A 21,187-nucleotide genomic window follows, 5' to 3' on the forward strand; every position below is an offset into this window, starting at 1 on the left:
AAAAAGTGGATGGAGTCAAAAACAGATTTTTCTGGGAAATTGTAAACTGCAGCCCTTCTTCGCTGTTAATGGCAGGGTTCTCAAACTTAGCATAGCTGGTTACTGGGTGACTGGGATTAATATCCAGGAGAGTGGGTGGAGCCTAAAAAGGCCAATCAAAATTCACCTGTTGATTTTCAAGGGGAATATTAAAATTGCTGCCATTCTTGCACTGTTAATGGCACAAGCCTCAAACCTGGTACAGTTGGTCATTGGGTGACTGGGGTTCAAATTCAGAAAAGGGGACAGAGCCACAAACAGTCAATCAGATTTGTTTCATTTTATGGGAAAATACAAATGATTGATGCCAAGGACCCAAAAGCTCACAAACTTGGTCATTGAGTGTTTGTGCGTTAGGGTTAGAAAAAGTAGGCGGAGCCAACACCAGTCAAATACATACACGGGCAATGTCATCAGTGGGTGGAGACAAATACAAATTTCACTGGGAAAACGTAAACTGCAGCCATTCTTACACTGTTAATGGCAGGGTTCCTAAACTTTGCACAGTTGGTCAATGGGTGACTGGGATTAATATTCAGAAAAGTGGGTGGAGCCTACAAAAGTGAATCAAACTTTACCTATTGCTTTTCAAGGGGAATATTTAATTGCTACCATTCTTGCACTGTGAATGGCACAGGCCTCAAACCTGGTACAGTTGGTCATTTGGGTGACTGGGGTCCAAATTCAGAAAAGGGGGTGGAGGCACAAACAGCCAATCAGATTTTTTTTTCATTTCAATGCAAATTATTGATGGCAAAGCTCACAAACTTGATCATTGAGTAACTGTGTGTTAGGGTTAGAAAAAGTGGGCGGAGACAACACCAGCCAAATATATTCCCGGGCAATTTAGCTAGTTTTTTATAATAAAGGCCTTCTATATTGTTAAACCGGTTGTAGTGCAGTTTTCTTAGGGCCAGTCCTTTTCTTTTGTTTGTGACTTCCCATATCTATTGGCCTTTTCTGCACACAATCTTAAAGTGAACCAGAGACGAAGCACCCTCATGTATTTTACCATATACAGTGATGTTAAAAACTATTTGCCCCCTTCCTGATTTCTTATTCTTTTGCATGTTTGTCACACTTAAATGTTTCTGCTCATCAAAAACGTTAACTATTAGTCAAATATAACATAATTGAACACAAAATGCAGTTTTAAATGATGGTTTTTATTATTTAGTGAGAAGAAAAACTCCAAATCTGCATGGCCCTGTGTGAAAAAGTGATTGCCCCCCTTGTTAAAAAAATAACTGTGGTTTATCACACCTGAGTTCAATTTCTGTAGTCACCCCCAGGCCTGATTACTGCCACACCTGTTTCAATCAAGAAATCACTCAAATAGGAGCTATCTGACACAGAGAAGTAGACCAAAAGCACCTCAAAAGCTAGACATCATGCCAAGATCCAAAGAAATTCAGGAAGAAATGAGAACAAAAGTAATTGAGATCTATCAGTCTGGTAAAGGTTATAAAGCCATTTCTAAAGCTTTGGGACTCTAGGGAACCACAGTGAGAGCCATTATCCAAAAATGGCAAAAACATGGAACAGTGATGAACCTTCCCAGGAGTGGCCGGCTGACCAAAATTACCCCAAGAGCGCAGAGAAAACTCATCCGAGAGGCCACAAAAGACCCCAGGACAACATCTAAAGAACTGTAGGCCTCACTTGCCTCAACTAAGGTCAGTGTTCACAACTCCACCATAAGAAAGAGACTGGGCAAAAACGGCCTGCATGGCAGATATCCAAGGCGCAAACCACTTTTAAGCAAAAAGAACATTAAGGCTTGTCTCAATTTTGCTAAAAAATATCTCAATGATTGCCAAGACTTTTGGGAAAATACCTTGTGGACCGACGAGACAAAAGTTGAACTTTTTGGAAGGTGCGTGTCCCGTTACATCTGGCGTAGAAGTACCACAGCATTTCAGCAAAAGAACATCATACCAACAGTAAAATATGGTGGTGGTAGTGTGATGGTCTGGGGTTGTTTTGCTGCTTCAGGACCTGGAAGGCTTGCTGTGATAGATGGAACCATGAATTCTACTGTCTACCAAAAAATCCTGAAGGAGAATGTCCGGCCATCTGTTCGTCAACTCAAGCTGAAGCGATCTTGGGTGCTGCAGCAGGACAATGACCCAAAACACACCAGCAAATCCACCTCTGAATGGCTGAAGAAAAACAAAATGAAGACTTTGGAGAGGCCTAGTCAAAGTCATGACCTGAATCCTATTGAAATGTTGTGGCATGACCTTAAAAAGGCGAGTCATGCTAGAAAACCCTCAAATAAAGCTGAATTCCAACAATTCTGCAAAGATGAGCGGGCCAAAATTCCTCCAGAGCGCTGTAAAAGACTCGTTGCAAGTTATCGCAAACGCTTGATTGCAGTTATTGCTGCTAAGGGTGGCCCAACCAGTTATTAGGTTCAGGAAGCAATTTCTTTTTCACACAGGGCCATGTAGGTTTTAAATTCGTTTTTATTATTTAGTGAGAAAAAAAATAATTTAAAACTGCATTTTGTGTTTAATTATGTTATCTTTGACTAATAGTTAACGGTTTTTGATGAGCAGAAACATTTTAAGTGTGACAAACATGCAAAAGAATAAGAAATCAGGAAGGGGCAAATAGTTTTTCACATAACTGTATATCAGTGGGAACATTAGAGAAAACCCCTACCCTGCTCTCTGTTTCATTATTTACTGTTCAGATTGCTTCTTATCAGCCCAGATGAAATTCCAGACTGAGCATTTAGTCTGACTTTGCTATGATGACTCAGCTATAATGGTTCCTGAGCAGAGCCAGGAGGGGGCATGCTTGAGCTTGAAAAGACAGCACAGAAGACAGACTCGGCTATAAATATTCTTGAACAAAGCCAGACTGAATGCTCAGTCGGGGATTTTATCAGGGCTGGTAAGAAGCAGGCTAAACAGTAAATCATGAAACAGAGAGCAGGGTAGGTGTTTTCTCTAATGTTCCCACTGATATATATGGTAAAATACATGAGGGTGCTTCGTCTCTGGTTCCCTTTACTGTATTGGTCATAAATAAGCCTTGGTTATTATTGATGGTGCTTGTCCTTTGCTTTTTGGTGGTATTTCTTCATACCCCTCCATGTTACCAACTTGTGAAATCATCTTTGTTTCCCAACAAGTTACCTGCAGTACAGTGCTGATATTTACACTATATATATATATATATATATATATATATATATATATATATATATATATATATATATATATATATATATATATATATATATATATATATATAGCGTATTCACCAATGTTATGGCTGTACTTGTGATTTTCAAACAGTCAGATCATTTATGTTTATGTATAATTTTGCTTTTCTTCAAATGTTAAAACAAAAGAAGATAAATGATGGAAGAAAGGACATGTTTGCAATGAAAAAAATCACTTAAAGGGATCTAGGCAGCTCCTGGCTTCAAATAGCTGAAAGGGCTGCCATGTTTGAGAAGTACAACCCCCTGCTACCTCTCCACTGCCATTATCTAGGCTAGGTGTGAAATTCTTCAAGTGTGACTGTTTTCTGTTTGAAGTACAGCAGCAAAGGCTCAGGGTTTGTGGTCAATTAAGGGCCCATTTCCACTATCGCGAATTCGCATGCGTTTTTCGCATGCAAATTCGCATAGCATTAGAAGTGAATGGGACTGTTTCCACTTGTCAGGATTCCTTTGCGTTTTTCTGTGCAGAGAAAATTCGCATGGCAGAGCCATCAGAATTCGCATACCGCATTCCCCTATGCGAATCGCATGCAATGTATTTAATAGGACATTTTTTCATGTGAAATCGCATAGAAACAATGGAAAATCACACCAGCACTGCCATGGTTAAATTCGCATACATCGTCATCCATGCAAATTCGCATGAAAATTCGCATAGACCCGCATGCGAATTTTTCCCGTGACGATTCCCACCGCACAAGAGGAATTGCAGCCTAAGGGCTCGTTTCCACTATCGCGAATCCGCATGCGTCCAATGCATGCGGATTCGCACATGGTATGCAAGTGGATGGGCCTGTTTCCACTGTTGCATTGGTGATGTGCGTTTTTTCAGCGGTGAAAAAACGCACAAAAGAGCCAACTATTTAGCCTGAGAGTGGAATGCATGCGAATCGCATGCAATGTATTTAATAGGGAAATCGCATGCGTTTTCCCCATGCGTTTTTTCCTGCGAATTCGCATAGGTACGATGTAAATTCACACAGGCAGTGACATGGCTAAAATCGCATATACCCTCACCTATGCGAATTCGCGGCAAAAACCGCATGGGGAATCGCATCCGCATGCTATTTTATCAGCGGTGGAATCCAGGCGATTCCGCACCGCAACAGTGGAAACGAGCCCTAAGTCTAATGAGGTGATTTCTTATCTGCCTTCCATCATCTGTTGCTTCTGTCTGTCCTTTCACAAATGAAGAGGTGCCTATTTTAACCCTTAAATGTAAAAAGATGAGGTAAAATCAAAGGTGTGTTTTGTTTTTGTTTTTTTGTTTTTTATAATAAACCACATTTTTAGAATGCATTTTTAATTTGCTATAGAGCTGCTCTGGGTGTTAAAAATGATTTCCTACTGTGTCTTGCATGAGGTATGACTGGATGTGTGGTAGGGGGCTGCCTGGAGATGTGGTGAAGGTATTAGGCCCCGTTCACACTTGCGTTTTGGCAAGTAAACGGACCGGATCCTGATCGGATCCTGACCTGATCCTGATCAGAACCGTACGGTTCCGATCCGGATCCGGTCCGTTTGTATCAGGCATGTATCAGGCTGCCATCCGGATCCGTGGGCAAAAAATAGCGAAATTTTAAGAAAAAAATGTTGGGGTCAGCAGAAGGTGCACCTGGTGCACCTGTAGAATCAGGTTCCTCCGCTGTAGGCCTCACCTCCACCTCCGACATTCTGCCAAACAGCTCCAGCACGTCTGTCACTGCTGCTCCACTCCAGACATGCTTGGCCCATGTGTCCCCATCCGAAATGGCCGCTTGGATACGCATAGGAAGTGGGGTAGAACGTCAGGTTTTTGTAGGCAGTGTGTTCTGTGCCTTCCGTTTCCCATTGGTTTCTGTGTTCCGGATGGTGCTGTCAGGCTCAGGTCCGGCTCCGGTCCGGGTGCGTGGGCCGGAGATCCAGACCCAAAAAATAGCGCATGTTGGAAAAGAGTCCGGAGTCCAGGTCCGATCCTGCTCCGGTACGTACGGAACGGAAGCGTGTGAACGTCTGCATAGACTTTACATTGCTATGCGGAACGTACGTTCCATTTGTACAGTATGCGGTCCGGATCAGATCCGGAAAATCCGGATAGCGAACGCTAATGTGAACCGGGCCTTTTGCTAGGTACATACCATTTTCTGGCAGATTCACCTGCCAGATTGTTTCAAACCCCACCCCCCACCCCCTTTCAAGCCCCCTGGGATATTTTCCCGGTCCAGGAATCAGGTCTCTGTGTGCTGACATCACAGGACCATGGTGCTGACATCACACTGTGGGAGGGGTTTCACCACAATATCAGCCATACAGAGCCCCCGATGATCCGTTTGCAAAAAGGAAAAGATTTCTTATTGGAAAGGGGTTATCCGCTACTGATTGGGATGAAGTTCAATTATTGGATACAGTTTCTCTTAAAAGTATTGAATTTAAAACCACATGAAGTCAAAATCTTGCTGATTTGTCATGTAGCTTTTCGGTAAATTACCCATTACCAAATGTGAATTACGGAAAGAAGTCTAAAACATGAATGCAGTATTTCATCGGCCATTTCACCCCCCCCCCCCCCCCCAATATGTTTCTTAGTGAAATGAAGCCTGTCTGTTGTGTGTCTTGGCAGAAGGGGTCGTACCTCTGTCCTTTGACCCATCCCTGACTTTGGAAGCGGTAAGGAGGAAGAACCCCGCGGTGATAGATGGACGATATCACCCGGACCAATGCAAAGCTCAGCAGCGTGTGGCCATTCTGATCCCGCATCGGAACCGGGAGAAGCATCTCCTCTACCTGCTGGACAATCTCCACCCCCTTCTGCAGCGTCAGCAGCTGGACTACGGCATCTACGTCATCCACCAGGTGAGGCCACACCTACCCACAGCGCAGGCCCTGCCCATTTTGGTGCCCAAGACGAGGCGTGGAGCCCTTAACCTACATATTGATGGAGCAGAGTGGTCTGTACACGCAGATAGGCACCCAGCAAAACAAGTTAGAACTCTTTAGTGATGATAGCCATGCAGAGATAAATACTGTATTTTTTGGACTAGAAGACTCACTTTTTCTCCCCCAGAAGTGTGTGGGGGGGGGGGGGGAAATGTTATTGCATCTTCTAGTCCACATGCAGGGAGTTCCTGACTTGTGACTGCCTGCCAATACCAACCTCCAACCTGCCGCAATGTCGGGAACTCCCTGTACTGTGCCCATGCAGAGGAGGACACAGGGGCATAGAGGAGGACACAAAGGGACATAGAGGAGGACACAAAGGGGCATAGAGGAGAACACAAAGGGACATAGAGGAGAACACAAAGGGACATAGAGGAGGACACAAAGGGGCATAGAGGAGGACACAAAGGGGCATAGAGGAGGACACAAAGGGGCATAGAGGAGGACACAAAGGGGCATAGAGGAGGACACAAAGGGGCATAGAGGAGGACACAGAGGGGCATAGAGAAGGACACAGAGGGGCATAGAGGAGGACACAAAGGGGCATAGAGGAGGACACAAAGGGGCATAGAGGAGGACACAAAGGGGCATAGAGGAGGACACAAAGGGGCATAGAGGAGGACACAAAGGGGCATAGAGGAGGACACAGAGGGGCATAGAGAAGGACACAGAGGGGCATAGAGGAGGACACAAAGGGGCATAGAGGAGGACACAAAGGGGCATAGAGGAGGACACAAAGGGGCATAGAGGAGGACACAAATGGGCATAGAGGAGGACACAAATGGGCATAGAGGAGGACACAAATGGGCATAGAGGAGGACACAAATGGGCATAGAGGAGGACACAAATGGGCATAGAGGAGGACACAAATGGGCATAGAGGAGGACACAAATGGGCATAGAGGAGGACACAAATGGGCATAGAGGAGGACACAAAGGGGCATAGAGGAGGACACAAAGGGGCATAGAGGAGGACACAAAGGGGCATAGAGGAGGACACAAAGGGGCATAGAGGAGGACACAAAGGGGCATAGAGGAGGACACAAAGGGGCATAGAGGAGGACACAAAGGGGCATAGAGGAGGACACAAAGGGGCATAGAGGAGGACACAAAGGGGCATAGAGGAGGACACAAAGGGGCATAGAGGAGGACACAAAGGGGCATAGAGGAGGACACAAAGGGGCATAGAGGAGGACACAAAGGGGCATAGAGAAGGACACAGAGGGGCATAGGGAGGGACACAGAGGGGCATAGAGGAGGACACAAAGGGGCATAGAGAAGGACACAGAGGGGCATAGGGGGGGACACAGGAGGTATAGGGGGCATGAGGTACAAAGGGGGCATAAGCCATAAGATGCCCCTTCACCATGGATGCACCAGGTTTAGTGTATATATTTTTTTCCACACCTGGCTTTTGTCCTCTAAACCTAGGTACGTCTTAAGGTGGCCACACACCATACAATTTTTAAAATATCTGTTCAATTTAAGAATTGCAATTGTAACATTTCAAAAATATGACCAATGTGCCACACAGGTATTTTTCCCTAATTATGTTAAAAACGATTGGAAACTCTGACAAAATTGCTAGGGTGTGTATATTAATAAATTGACAATCTCACACACCATACAATCTTTTTAGAGAGATTGAAGAAAAATATCTGGCATTCCGGATCGATAAAAATCGAAGAAAACTGGAAATCCGATCGGATTTTTTAGTCGAATGGGAAAAAAAAGTTCTTTTTTTTTTTTTTTTTTTATTCGTTTTATCGAATGGCCAGATCATTTTATTGTATCGTGTGTGTGTGTGGCCACCTTTATAGTCCGCATCTTATAGTCCGAAAAATACGGTACATACACCACCATCAGGAAATGCAGCTTACTTAGAATAGAGAGGAACACAGAGTGAATACAGGAAATAACAATGCCACAGAGATGATCACCATTACCTTTTACACACAGTGACATCTTGTAGGTGTTTTACTGTACTGCATTTTAGGTAATACTGTTGATACTTCCAACACATATAAGTTTTTAGCAATGAAAGGCGATAACCTGAAAAATCGCAAAACACAGAATTGGATTGAATGTGCGGGAACAAGGTGAAAAATCGCATGTGCAGTTTGCAGCAGTAGGAGTGTGCGCTGTTGAGATTGGCAGCAACTAATTTGATTGGGCTATTTTCAAGTTGCATTGTATTTATGTGCATACAGCAGTTTCATGTTGTCTATAATGCTAGGTACACACTGAGATTTTCTGACAGACTTACTGTCAGATCAATTATTTCCAACATGTCCGATCTGATTTCCGATCAATTTCCGAAGTTAGCGGGAAATTGATCGGAAAATGAATGGAAATAATCGATCTGGTAGTAAATCTGCCAGAAAAGCTCTTTCTTGGGCGGGAATCGCACTATTCCCGCTCACGGAAAACCGCTAGCGGTTCTGCAAGAACCGCTACACAATGTAGCGAGTGGCAGTGTTCTCACTGCCGCGGTTGCGGTTAGCGATAACCGCAACCGCGCTGCATGCAGCGGTTTGCCGGCGACGAGCGTTCCGCGATTTGCGAACGTGATTAGCATGCATAGCACGCTAATCGCGATCGCTCCAAAACTGCCGCAGTGTCCAGTGATTTTTCTGCGCTTATCGCGGGAAAATCACTCCCGCAAGTTTTGCGATTTTAAGTGTGAACGGGCTCTGCGTGTGTACCAAGCATTAGGGAAGACCGAAATCTTCAGACAGCAGACTGGAGTACTCAACGTTTACTGTGGATCAGGGCAGTTATTCAAAATGAGTAAGGCTATGTTCACATCATAAATCGCAGGCGCGATCGCAAAGTGCTGAGCGTTATTGTGCGCAATTTTTTTCAAGCGTTTTCTGAGCGTTGGGCGCTTTTTGATGAGCGATTAAGATTTTCACTTCCTGACGTCAGTTAGGAAGTGAACTCTTTGACCCGTAAAATAATAAATACAATGTATTAATTCTTAAAAGCGCTGGGGAAATCGCTATATAAAGCGCTTTTTCAAAAGCTTATCGAATTCCCTAATACCTTCCATTGAGCCAAAGCGCTCAGAAAATGGTGCAGGCAGCACTTTGGTGAGCGGATCGGAATCGAACCGCTCAGATGTGAACTCTCTCATAGGGAATCATTGCACAGGTTGCAAAAAGTGTGATTTGAGTTTGCCTGCAGACTAAAGGTGCGTACACACATGCGACTATAGTCGTTTGAAACGATCGTTCCCCGATCATTTCAAACCACGATCGTTTAAAAAAAAGCAGCCAACGGCCCTTAAGTCTAACGACGGACGAGCTAGATCGTAGCTTGGCGGATTTTTTTTCCAACGACGATCGTTTGCAAAAGTAGTACATCGTTGGAAACGGTCGTTCGTACTAGGCTTGACATGCGCATTTCGCTATTTCTCCATGGAACTTCTCATTTTTATGCGCAGGCGCAATAGTTGCTTTCTGTGATGTAACGTTCGTTCTAACGATCAGATCGCTACACACCTTTTAAAACTAACTTTACTTAGGTCGTTCTTTCATCAATTAAAAGTTTGTTCGTCGTTGACAACGAACGATCGTTGTCGCATGTGTGTACGTAGCTTAAGACCGGAAGATAATTGTAAAGCCATGATTTGTGTTCCTGGAAATTCTAGTAGAAAATTGGAGAGTCTCGTTACATGTGTTAACAATCAAAAAAATAAAAATTCAGTTAGTTTGAACTACATTTATTAGTCAGAACCAAGCAGCAGTTCGGGGTGACCCAAACCACTAGGAACGTATAGGGGGATAAGTAGTGTTGCTGAAATCCGATCCGGATAGTAGCTATTCGGATTTCATCAGGTTAAACTAAAATCACCTGGGCGGGGGGGGGGGGGGTTAATCTTACCTATCATGACGTCTTCTTCTTCCGTCCCTCGGCGTCTCCCACAATGCGGTCCAATCCGGCGTCACGTCTTCCTCCTTCAACCCAGAAGGAGGAAGTGTTTTTAGTCACGTGACGCCGGATTGGAGCGCATTGTGGGAGGCGCCGAAGGACGGACGAAGAAGATGTCAGACAGGTAAGATTGACCCCGCACAGGTTTACTGGGAGATATCCGGATAGCAACTATCCGGGTATCTCCCGGTTCCGGATTTGAGCAGCCCTACAAATTATCCCTTTTCACCCCTGTAAGCAAGGCTAGCATCCAGAACCGCTGGTGTATAGCAAGCCTATAGCTTTAAATGGGGTTGGTGTGGCTGTGTAATATTTAAAGCTATAGGCTTGCTATACACCAGCGGTTCTGGATGCTAGCCTGGCTTACAGGGGCAAATGGGGATAATTTGCATATTCAGTAGTGGAGCATTGTGGGTAACCACAAATGTTCACTTATAGCTGAATTATTGCAAGTTTCCTTCTGTTTTAAGAAGGCAAATTTTACCAAGCTTTTAGTAGTCAGGGATGGATTTTTACTTTTTACTGCCCATTGCCCACTATCATCAGCTGCTCCCGGACCGACAGCATCCCAAAGTGACATGATGGCAGGGATTAGATTGTAAGCTCCTCTGAGGACAGTTAGTGACAGGATGGCAGGGCTTAGATTGTAAGCTCCTTGGCGAGCGGCACATTCGGTGAGTGACAGGCAGCTTAGAGATCACTGTAAGTTCCGGTTCACTGCCCCTTTATCCCCGAGTGCCAGATCCGGCTGCTGGTAGCCACCCACCCCTATGTGCAAACTATGTGTAGCAGGATGAAAGTTCTGCTGCCCACAGCCCGCCCTTTGCTTTCCTGGTTCCCTAGACCATGGCCTTTGCGGCCTTGCCTGAAATCCAGCCATGTTAGTAGTAGTAATTATTCCAATAGTAGTGATTATCCCAATACAACTTCTCCATGTATATTAATGATCAGTTAAAGTGAAGCTGAATCAGAATTTCCTCTCTGCTCTAAAAGATAAGCAACAGCATTATAACCTTTTAAAGCGGTATTGTCACCATAAAAATCAAATTTCAACAGCAACTGGTCTGAGTGTATTAAGTGATAAAGATGCTAATCCTGCATTCAAAACTTTTAAAACTTTTTCTGCTGTTATGATTTGGAGTTATCACATACTTAATGAGCACTGGCCCTTTAGTAGTCGGTGCCAAAGAATTGCATGCTGGGGGTTCTTTTTATCTATAATCTATTCCTCCTCTTTCCTTTATTTCCCTGCCAGCTGCTTATCTGAAACCTAATCCCCTAATCACTTGTGTTTACAAGCAAGGCTCTGGGTCGACTCAGCGATTGGAGGAGACAAGAAAAAAAGTAAAGGGCAGAAATGACATCACGAGTTAGCCTTAACTGTGGGCAAAAGACATGGCCCCCACCAGGAACAGAATTATCGTAATTTACTATATAACGTTCACTTAAATCAAAACGTGGACAGTATAGTACAGGCATGGGCAAACTCGGCCCTCCAGCTGTTACAGAACTACAAGTCCCACAATGCATTTGTCATGTCTTCTTGACTGTGGCTGTCAGACTCCTGCAATGCATTGTGGGACTTGCATTGCCAAGTTTGCCCATGCCTGGTATAGTACATGTGTTATATAAGTAGATCAAGTATTTATCTACTTACATATGCGTTTTTTTCCCTGGCATAGTATGGCTGATCCTACTGCTTTAAAAGACAACTGTAAGCTGGAAAAAAAAAATACTTACCTGGGGCCTCTACCGGCCCCCCGCAGGATGTCCTGTGCCCGCTCCAGGACAAAACGATCCTCCGGTCCCCGCCGCGGCTCTCTCCCAGATTTTGCAACTTTAATGTTGCGGGCCACTGCGGCTGTGTGTCCCTTGGGGCTCACATCCTCGCTCACGTCGCTGGGAGCATCATACGCAGGCGCAGTACGTTCCCGCGACGCGAGTATAAGCAAGGACGACGTGGCCAGGGCCACACAGCCGCAGTGGCCAGCAACATTAAAGTCGCAAAATCTGGGAGTGAGCCGCGGCGGGGATCGGAGGATCGTTTTGTCCGGGAGCGGGCACAGGACATCCTGCGGGGGGCCAGTAGAAGCCCCAGGTAAGTATTTTTTTTTCCAGCTTACAGTTGTCCTTTAAAGAGAAACTATTAGCTATAAAATGCCAAATACTTGCTCTACTTACATAGCAGATGTATTGTAGTGTCCAAGTTTTTGATTTCTGTGATTCTTATGTTTGTAAATTAGAAGGCTCCTGTTGCTGGCAGGGGCCACCCCCCCCCCCCCCCCCCGCATCCCCCTCCTCCCCACACTGACTCTGTGCACAGCGGGGAGGAATAAATGCAGCAGCCACAGACTCGCCTACTAATAGATCCAAGCGCTGTCATTCCCATCTATTCTCTGCACTACTGTCGGTGGCAGTGCAGAGAGTATAGTAAGGAACTGCAGCGCCTGGAACCATTATTCCGTGAGTCTGTGTGCGCCGCCTTTATACTTCCCCAATATTCAGTGCGGGGAAGTGGGAGAATGCGGCGGCAGAACGGCAGAGGGGGGCGGGGGGGACGTGGACATGCCACTGGAGGAGGGGGCAGAGGACAGTGACAGGAGATGGCCTCTGTCCCCCCTCCATGCGCTCTAACAGCGGCTGTGACCACCGCAGACCAGGGGAGACCAGGTGGCCAATTGCAGCGCAGTGAGCTGAGTGACAGAGGCTTCAGCCAATCGGGGTGATTCAGCATGCCTGTCACTTCTCTTTTGCGTCTGCATACCATCTTAGAGCCTGGGGGCATGGGGAGAGGAATCTACAAAGAAAAAAAAGTAAGAATGATTTTAAATTGCCTGGTTAGCATCCTTTCTACTGCTCTATCAGCCTGCAGTAGAGAACTTATTGTGTATTTTATGCCTAACAGTTACTCTTTAAAGAAAAAAAACATTTGACAAATCCTGCAATAAATCTGCAGTGTCTACTTCATTCTTTCATGGAAACAGACATATTGTTAACATTCTGTGTTTACAAATTAGCTACTCTGCCGAGGCAGCCAGCTGACACAGGTGAGATAAGAAATTACACTTGTGATTAGACACAGATGAGGGGGAATTAGACGGGCTAAACTCTCAATACGTACAGGGTGCAATTCTCTCTGCTTTCCTTCTGTCCTGTGCAAGAGTTCAGGTCCACTTTAATTACATTTTATAGCTCTCTCCTCATTGACCTGCTTCTCTCACCCCCTGCAGGCCGGAGATGGCAAGTTCAACCGAGCCAAGTTGCTCAATGTGGGATATTTAGAAGCACTTAAGGAGGAGAACTGGGACTGTTTTATCCTCCACGACGTGGATCTGGTGCCTGAGAACGACTTCAACACTTACCTGTGCGACACGGAGCCCAAACACCTGGTGGTGGGCCGCAACGCCACCGGATACAAGTAAGACTTCTAATGGTAAACTTTACATACAGACCCATGCCCAGCTCCCCCTCTCCGAACCTCCAACGACCTGCGCCGGACCGCCCCATGCATCTCCCACTCCCATGTAAGACTCAGGATTTCTCAAGAGCTGCCCCCACTCTCTGGAACTCCTTTGCACCACCCATCAGGTTCACCCCATCCTTTGACACCTTCAAACAAGCCCTCAAAATTCACCTTTTCAAGACCCCTCCCCCATCCCACTCGACGTCAGTGCCATAAATCGCTGTACCTAGTGTGCCCCCCTTCCTTTACCTTTCCTGCAGACTGACTTGGACTTATTTGTGGTCTCTTAGACTTAAAGGGATACTGTAGGGGGGTCGGGGGAAATGAGTTGAAGTTACCCGGGGCTTCTAATGGTCCCCCACAGACATCCTGTGCCCACGCAGCCACTCACCGATGCTCCGGCCCCGCCTCCAGTTCACTTCTGGAATTTCCGACTTTAAAGTCTGAAAACCACTGCGCCTGCGTTGCCGTGTTCTCGCTCCCGCTGATGTCTCACCTGCGCGGGCACAGGATGTCTGCGGGGGACCATTAGAAGCCCCAGGTAAGTTCAACTCCTTTTCCCCTGACCCCCCCCCCCCCCCTACAGCATCCCTTTAACTGACTTACCGTAATTCATTGTATAACTCACCTTAAAGGGGAGCCTAAACAAACATACTGTCAAGTTACACTAGTTATGTTAATTAAAATAGGTAATCTCTTACCCACCCTGTTTTAAAAAACAGGCAAATGTTTGTGATTTCATGGATACAACCATCTTTTTCATGGGGGCAGCCATATTTTTCATGGGAGCAGCCATCTTTTTGGTTGAAAGGAGGTGACCGGGAACATGAGACACAGTTCTAACTGTCCTGTGTCCTGATCACCCCTCCCAGCTGCCAGCGCTAGGCTTCAAATCTCAAATTCAAAATTTAAAAAAGCAGAAGGACAACATCAGAAATCCCATCATGCTTTGCACAGCATCATGGGAAAAAGGCCTGGGCAGTTTTCTTCTGTGCAGCTAAAAATGGGGCTTGGGTAAGAAAAACAAAGTTCTGGTGCTTTGAAACTGTTAAAGAAACACCTAGCCTTTTCAGTGCTGTTGAGTAGCTTTTTAGTCTGGAGGTTCACTTTAACTGACATTACTCATGGCTTAGCTCTCCTTATCTATTTATCTCATGAATTATACAATACAATAACATTTCTATAGCGCTTTTCTCCCATAGGACTCAAAGCGCTTAGGCTCTCTCAGATTCAGTAATTAGTAGGATGAAGTATTCACACAACAAAAGTTATATTTCTGCAAATGCCAAACTGAACAGGTGGGTTTTCAGTCTGGATTTAAACACGTCCAGGGATGGGGCTGTCCTGATCTGTTGAGGTAAGGAGTTCCAAAACGTAGGGGCAGCATGACAGAAGGCTCTGGGACCAAAAGTTTCCAAGTGGACTCTGGGTATGACTAGATTATTAGAACCTGTGGATCTGAGAATGCGGGGATTGCTACGCAGCTGTAACATATCTTTCATGTATCCAGGGCCTAGATTATTCAGGGATTTAAATGTCAGTAGGCCGATCTTGAATAGGACCCTCCATTCTATAGGTAGCCAGTGAAGGGAGTGCAGGACTGGCGTTATGTGGCAGTGACGGGGTTGGTTGGTTAATAGTCTGGCAGCAGTATTCTGTATCAGCTGTAGGCGGTACAAGACCTTTTTTGGAAGGCCAGTGTAGAGAGCATTGCAGTAGTCCAGTCGGGATGTGATGAAGGCATGGACTAAGGTTGGCAGATCTTCTGGGGGTATGAGGTGCTTGATTTTTGCAATGTTCTTCAGGTGAAAATAGGATGATTTCACCACAGCAGAGATTTGAGTTCTGAAGTTTAAATCCCCATCAATTAGAACTCCCAGGCTACGCACATGATCAGAGCTGCGTAGATCCGTGCCTCCTATTCCCAGTGGTGAAGACTGCAAGTTAAGTTGTTTTGTTATCATGCTCTGCCCTCCAATCAGAAGGACTTCAGTTTTTTCTGCATTTAGTTTCAGCCAGTTGTCATTCATCCATTGCTGTAGTTCACGTAAGCAGGCGTTTATAGTTAGAGTTGGGTCTGTCACACCAGGCTTGAAGGAAAGATATAGTTGGGTGTCGTCTGCATAGCAGTGGTATGTCAGGCCATGTTTTTGGATTAGTTTTCCCAGCGGTAACATGTAAATCGTGAAAAGCAGGGGAGAGAGGATTGAGCCCTGGGGCACCCCATACTTAAGTGTTACAGGGGTGGACAAGAAGGGCCCCATAGACACTTTGTGGGTTCTGCCACTCAAGAAGGATTGGAACCACTGAAATTCTATGCCATCAATGCCGCAGTATTCCTGTAGCCTGTTTATCAAGATGTCATGGTCAACTGTGTCAAAGGCTGCAGAAAGGTCTAGCAGTATGAGGATCGAGCACTCTCCTCTGTCTCTTGCCATGAGCAGGTGGTTGCATATTTGGATGAGGGCAGTTTCAGTGCTGTGGTGTTTCCTGAAGCCAGACTGGAATGGGTCATAACTGTTATTTTGTAGGATTCTGGCTTCTAGCTGGAGGTATACAGCTTTTTCAATTAGCTTGCCCAGAAAGGGGAGGTTAGAGACAGGTCTGTAGCTGGTCATTGCATCTGGGTCCAGGGAGGGTTTTTTGAGGAGAGGCCTGATGATTGCTTCCTTCAGTAAAGCAGGAAATATCCCTGATTGTAAGGAACAGTTAACAATTTTGAGCAATACCGGTACAAACAGGTCGGGGCAGTTCAACATGAACTGTGTTGGGCCAGGATCCAGGTCACAGGTAGTAAGGCGGACGTGAAGGAGGATGCTTGATGTGACTTCTTATTATTATCTCTCCTTATTATCTCTCCTTATTTGTTTATCTCCTGCATTAGCACTCCTTACAGTTAAAGTGAACCAGAGACGAAGCACCCTCTTGCATTTTACCATATACATCAGCGGGAACATTAGAGAAAACACCTAACTTGCTCTCTGTTTCATCCTTCACTGCTCAGCCTGCTTGTTATCAGCCCTGATAAAATCCCAGACTGAGCATTCAGTCTGGCTTTGCTCAGGAATCATTATAGCTGAGTCATTATAGCAGAGCCAGAAGGGGGCAGGCTTGGGCTTGAAAAAACATCAGAAAAGACCGACTCGGCTATATTGATTCCTGAGCAAAGCTAGACTTAAAGAGAATCTGTATTGTTAAAATCGCACAAAAGTAAACATACCAGTGCGTTAGGGGACATCTCCTATTACCCTCTGACACAATTTCGCCGCTCCTCGCCGCATTAAAAGTGGTTAAAAACAGTTTTAAAAAGTTTGTTTATAAACAAACAAAATGGCCACCAAAACAGGAAGTAGGTTGATGTACAGTATGTCCACACATAGAAAATACATCCATACACAAGCAGGCTGTATACAGCCTTCCTTTTGAATCTCAAGAGATCATTTGTGTGTTTCTTTCCCCCTGTTCTCATGCACTGAAGTTTCAGGCTGCTTGTTTCTTCCTGCAAACAACTTTGCCCTTGTCTGTAATTCTTCAGTATGTGAAAGCCCAGCCAGCTCAGAGGACGATTTATCCAGCTTGTAAAAGATAAGAGAGAAGAGAGAAGCTGCTCTAATCCTAAATAACACACAGGCAGTCTGCATAGAGGGGCCTGGAAGGGGGAGTTCATAGCAGAACCACAACACTGAAAAACTTGTCAGCCTTCCAGACACAGGCCGACAAGTCTGACAGGGGAAAGATACATTGATTTATTACAGAGACAGTGATAGTATAAAGTGCTGCAGTAAGCCAGAACACATTAGAATAGCTTTTTGAACTTGTAGGATGATAAAAAACAGGATGCAATTTTTGTTACGGAGTCTCTTTAAAGCTAATGTAACTCGGGTTCGTAAAAAAAAAAAAAAAGTCAGATACTCACCAAAGGAGAGGGAAGACTCGGTCCTAATGAGCCATTCCTCTCCCGGTGGCCCCGGTGCTGCGCTGGCTCCTCCGTTCTCGTTCCACGCCGAGGGGACTTCGGAAGTCTTCGGAAGCCGAGTCCTCCCGAAGACAGGCGGCGCACACGCGAGTGCGTCCTAGAGGGCGCGGGCCCGTGCGCAGTGTAGAGCGGCCCGTCTTCAGGAGCACTCGGGCTCCCAAAGCATTTCCGAAGCCTCCCTTCGGCCGGGAGACAGCGGTATTTGACCGAAACGGTTGAAAACCGCTACGGGGGAGCCAGGACAGCAGCGGGCAGGAGAGGAGAGAGAGTGCTCTATGGGACCCAGAGCCTCCCTCTCCTTATGTGAGTATCTGACTTTTTTTTTGTTTTTTTTTATACAACCCAGTTCCCATTAGCTTGAATGCTCATTTGGGGATTTTATCAGGGCTCAAACAAGCAGGCTGAGCAGTGAAGGATGAAACGGAGAGCAGGGTAGGCGTTTTCTCTAATGTCCCCACTGATAAATATGGTAAAATACATGAGGGTGCTTCGTCTCTGGTTCACTTTAAGGTGAAAAAGAAGTAACCTTTGTGAATCAACCCAATGTGTGTACCTAGCATAAGTGAACGCCTGTCGTAAACCATGCACGTTCAGTTATGCATTTGCTCGTATCGAAATGTTCACTATGCATGTTATGCGTGTCATATATTAGCTCAGAGGGATTTGACTTTGACAAGGTTGGGAGTTATGTATCTAACTAGCCTTACCCAGCAGGCAAAGGTGACAGCTGTGCACATTTCTTCAGTGACCTATTGTTCCATCAGATGTGACGGGCGGTGGCGCCAGGGGGTAGCAATAGCAACTGCTATGGGGCCAGGAGAAGAGGGGGCCCAAGTGGTACTTCTTGTGTTCACTATTAACTCTCTCCTTTTTTTTTTCTATCTTCTGACTTTATCTCAGTGTCCATGAACTATACACAGTGTGGATGGATGGTGTAATGGTTAAGAGCTCTGCCTCTGACACAGGAGACCAGGGTTTGAACCTCGGCTCTGCCTGTTCAGTAAGCCTGCACCTATTCAGTAGGAGACCTTGGGCCAGTCTCCCTAACACTGCTACTGCCTATAGAGTGTGCCCTAGTGGCTATTTGTCTTTTCTTGTCTTGTACATTGCATGGAAATGTAAATTGCCCAGCGGGGATCGCCTGATACCGGATACAGGTGCTGGCCGGCTGCTTGAGCAACCAACAAAAAAAAGCACATAGCCTCCCGGGCTCCTAGCGGCTTTCTGTGCATGGAAGCTGGAGAGTCAGCTGACCTGCATCAGGTCATGTGACAGACCGACTTGCATGCACAGACACTGGGAGCTGCTAGGAGCCCAGGAGGTGATGCTGGACATCGTTGGAGGATCGATGAGTATTTTATGGCAGCCCAAAACCCCCCAGAACAGAGCCGAGACAAGGTCCTCCAGCACCAAGGCTGAGCCACTAAAGTGCGCCCCTCCATCCCTCCCACCCCAGCCGTCACACACTGATTACTATTAGACTAAGAGGCCCCTCCCACCCCAGCCGTCACACACTGATTACTATTAGACTAAGAGGTGCCACAGGGCCCACAACACCTTTAATCTCTAGCTATCTGGCTTGCAGTCACTGCCATGTATCCTCCTTTCTTATTTCTCTCTGCTTCAAACACAATAGGGGAATGATAGCTAAGTGAGTTGTGCGCTTCCTCCTACACTGTGCCTGGAAGCTGGAGCCTCTCTTGCCTCTGCCTGGCCCTGCTCCGCCCCCTCCTACACTGCGCCCTGAGGCTGGAGCCTCTCTTGCCTCTGCCTGGCCCTGCTCCGCCCCCTCCTACACTTCGCCCTGAGGCTGGAGCCTCTCTCGCCTCTGCCTGGCCCTGCCCAGAACGCCCTTAAACAAAGGTCCCCATTATGCATCAGACATGCCAGTTAGTTGACTTCCGGTTACCTGAATTGTGGATAACAGGCACTCTGCTGTATTAGCTTCCATTGATTCTAGTGATGATGTGTGACGTTTGCTTGTGCCGTTGTCTCTTGCTAATGAAGCTCTCCCCTCTCTCCCGCAGGCTCAGGTATAGCGGCTATTTCGGAGGGGTGACGGCGATGACCAGGAAGCAGTTTGCCCAGGCGAATGGCTATTCCAACAACTACTGGGGCTGGGGAGGCGAGGATGATGATCTGAGGCTCAGGTAACACTCGGGATATTTGGCCTGTGTTAAAGGGAACCCGAGGTGAGAGGGACATGGAGGCTGCCATATTTATTTCCTTGTAAACAATGCCAGTTGCCTGGCAGCCCTGCTGATCTTCTGGCATAAGTGGTGTCTGAGTCACAAACCTGGAACAAGCATGCAGCTAATCCCGTAAAACCTGCTTCAGAGCACCTGATCTGCTGCATGCTTCTTCAGGGTCTATGGATACGTTTTTTTTTTTTTTTTTATTGGACATGCTGGAACAATCGGAATACTGGCTATCGTTCTGTATATGTTTGTCCTTTCGATCCATTTTAGCTGATCCCATACCTGTGTATGCCAGTGATGAGCGAAATATAAGAATAGTTTTTTTTGAAGATAGTTTTTTTTTTTTTTTTTTTTTAACCATTAATTTTCACAAAAATAATGTAAAAATCGACTTTCCAGCAAAAATTCCTTCAGAAATAATTTTCGTTATTTTCGCGCCAAAAGGTGTAATTTTTCGCAAATTTTCACATCGGGGGGGGGGGGGGAAAGTTTCCTTTTACCGTGTTGCGAAAATGCGATGTAGTTTTGTGAATCTATTCTCAAAATCAAAACTAGGATTTTTGATGCAAAAAATGATTTTGGTGAAAATCCGCAAGCAACAATGGTGTATGCGATCTTGTTTTTCAAGAGCCAATCGATGTCAAGTCTAAATATCGATCTGATAACTCGCTCCAATAGGATCTGAAGTAAACATTGTATGGTGGGTACCCAGCAGTTCACAGGGAGCAATGTTGGAGTTTACTGCTGCGTGACTCCTAATACGTCCAAGTATGTAATGACCTCTAGAAGCTGTCACCTGTGCGGAGGCTTTTGACGAGGAGTGGAAAGTCCGCTCACGCTCCTTCTTTTCAATAGTTCAAATATTTTGGCTTAGGGCACCCCTGTGCTTGATGTGCTGAGTTTGATATTTATAACCTTTTAAAGGACTTACGAGCCCAAATCTTAAAAAAAGGTCTCTACCTGTATGCCGTTTGAAGGCACGGAGGACGCCATCCGCGCCCTACGTGCAGCTCCGCCGGGTCCCCGCTGCTTGTTCTCCCCCCAGCTACGTAGCGTGGATGGGGGAGGGAGGCCCTAGAGCTGCGCAGCCGCACTCGCGTCGGTGCGGACTGCGCAGCCGCGGCCTCCTCCGACGGCCACATTTGAGGAGGCAGGAGAGCCCGGGCTGGGGGGTCGGGGTCCGGCCGGGGGGAAGGCAAGCAGCGGGGACCCGGTGGAGCTGCACGGTGGGCGCTGATAGCGTCCTCCGTGCCTTCAAGCGGCATACAGGTAGAGACCTTTTTATTTAGGATTTGGGCTCGTAAGTCCTTTTAAGGGTTAGCGTTCTGCGGCAATGATTTTTCACATTTTTTTTTAAGGCCTCTATTGCACAGTAGACTGGGTTATAGCACTCCCTGTTCTGCTGTAGAATGAGGAAAAAGGGGG

The 21,187-nt window shown here is 46.1% G+C and overlaps 1 protein-coding gene across 2 annotated transcripts in view; it reads left to right on the forward strand.

The window, feature by feature from the left end:
* The window catches only part of B4GALT4 (beta-1,4-galactosyltransferase 4), a 108,197-nt gene that overhangs the window by 76,673 nt on the left and 10,337 nt on the right, over nt 1-21,187 (forward strand). For both annotated transcript variants that reach the window (XM_068270846.1, XM_068270847.1), the window contains exons 3-5: nt 5,877-6,109; nt 13,356-13,543; nt 19,592-19,714. In XM_068270846.1, the coding sequence (XP_068126947.1) occupies nt 5,877-6,109; nt 13,356-13,543; nt 19,592-19,714 (544 nt within the window). The remainder of the gene's footprint in view (nt 1-5,876; nt 6,110-13,355; nt 13,544-19,591; nt 19,715-21,187) is intronic.

The sequence above is a fragment of the Hyperolius riggenbachi genome, chromosome 2 (genome assembly GCF_040937935.1).
Source record: "Hyperolius riggenbachi isolate aHypRig1 chromosome 2, aHypRig1.pri, whole genome shotgun sequence".
NCBI classification, from domain to species: domain Eukaryota; kingdom Metazoa; phylum Chordata; class Amphibia; order Anura; family Hyperoliidae; genus Hyperolius; species Hyperolius riggenbachi.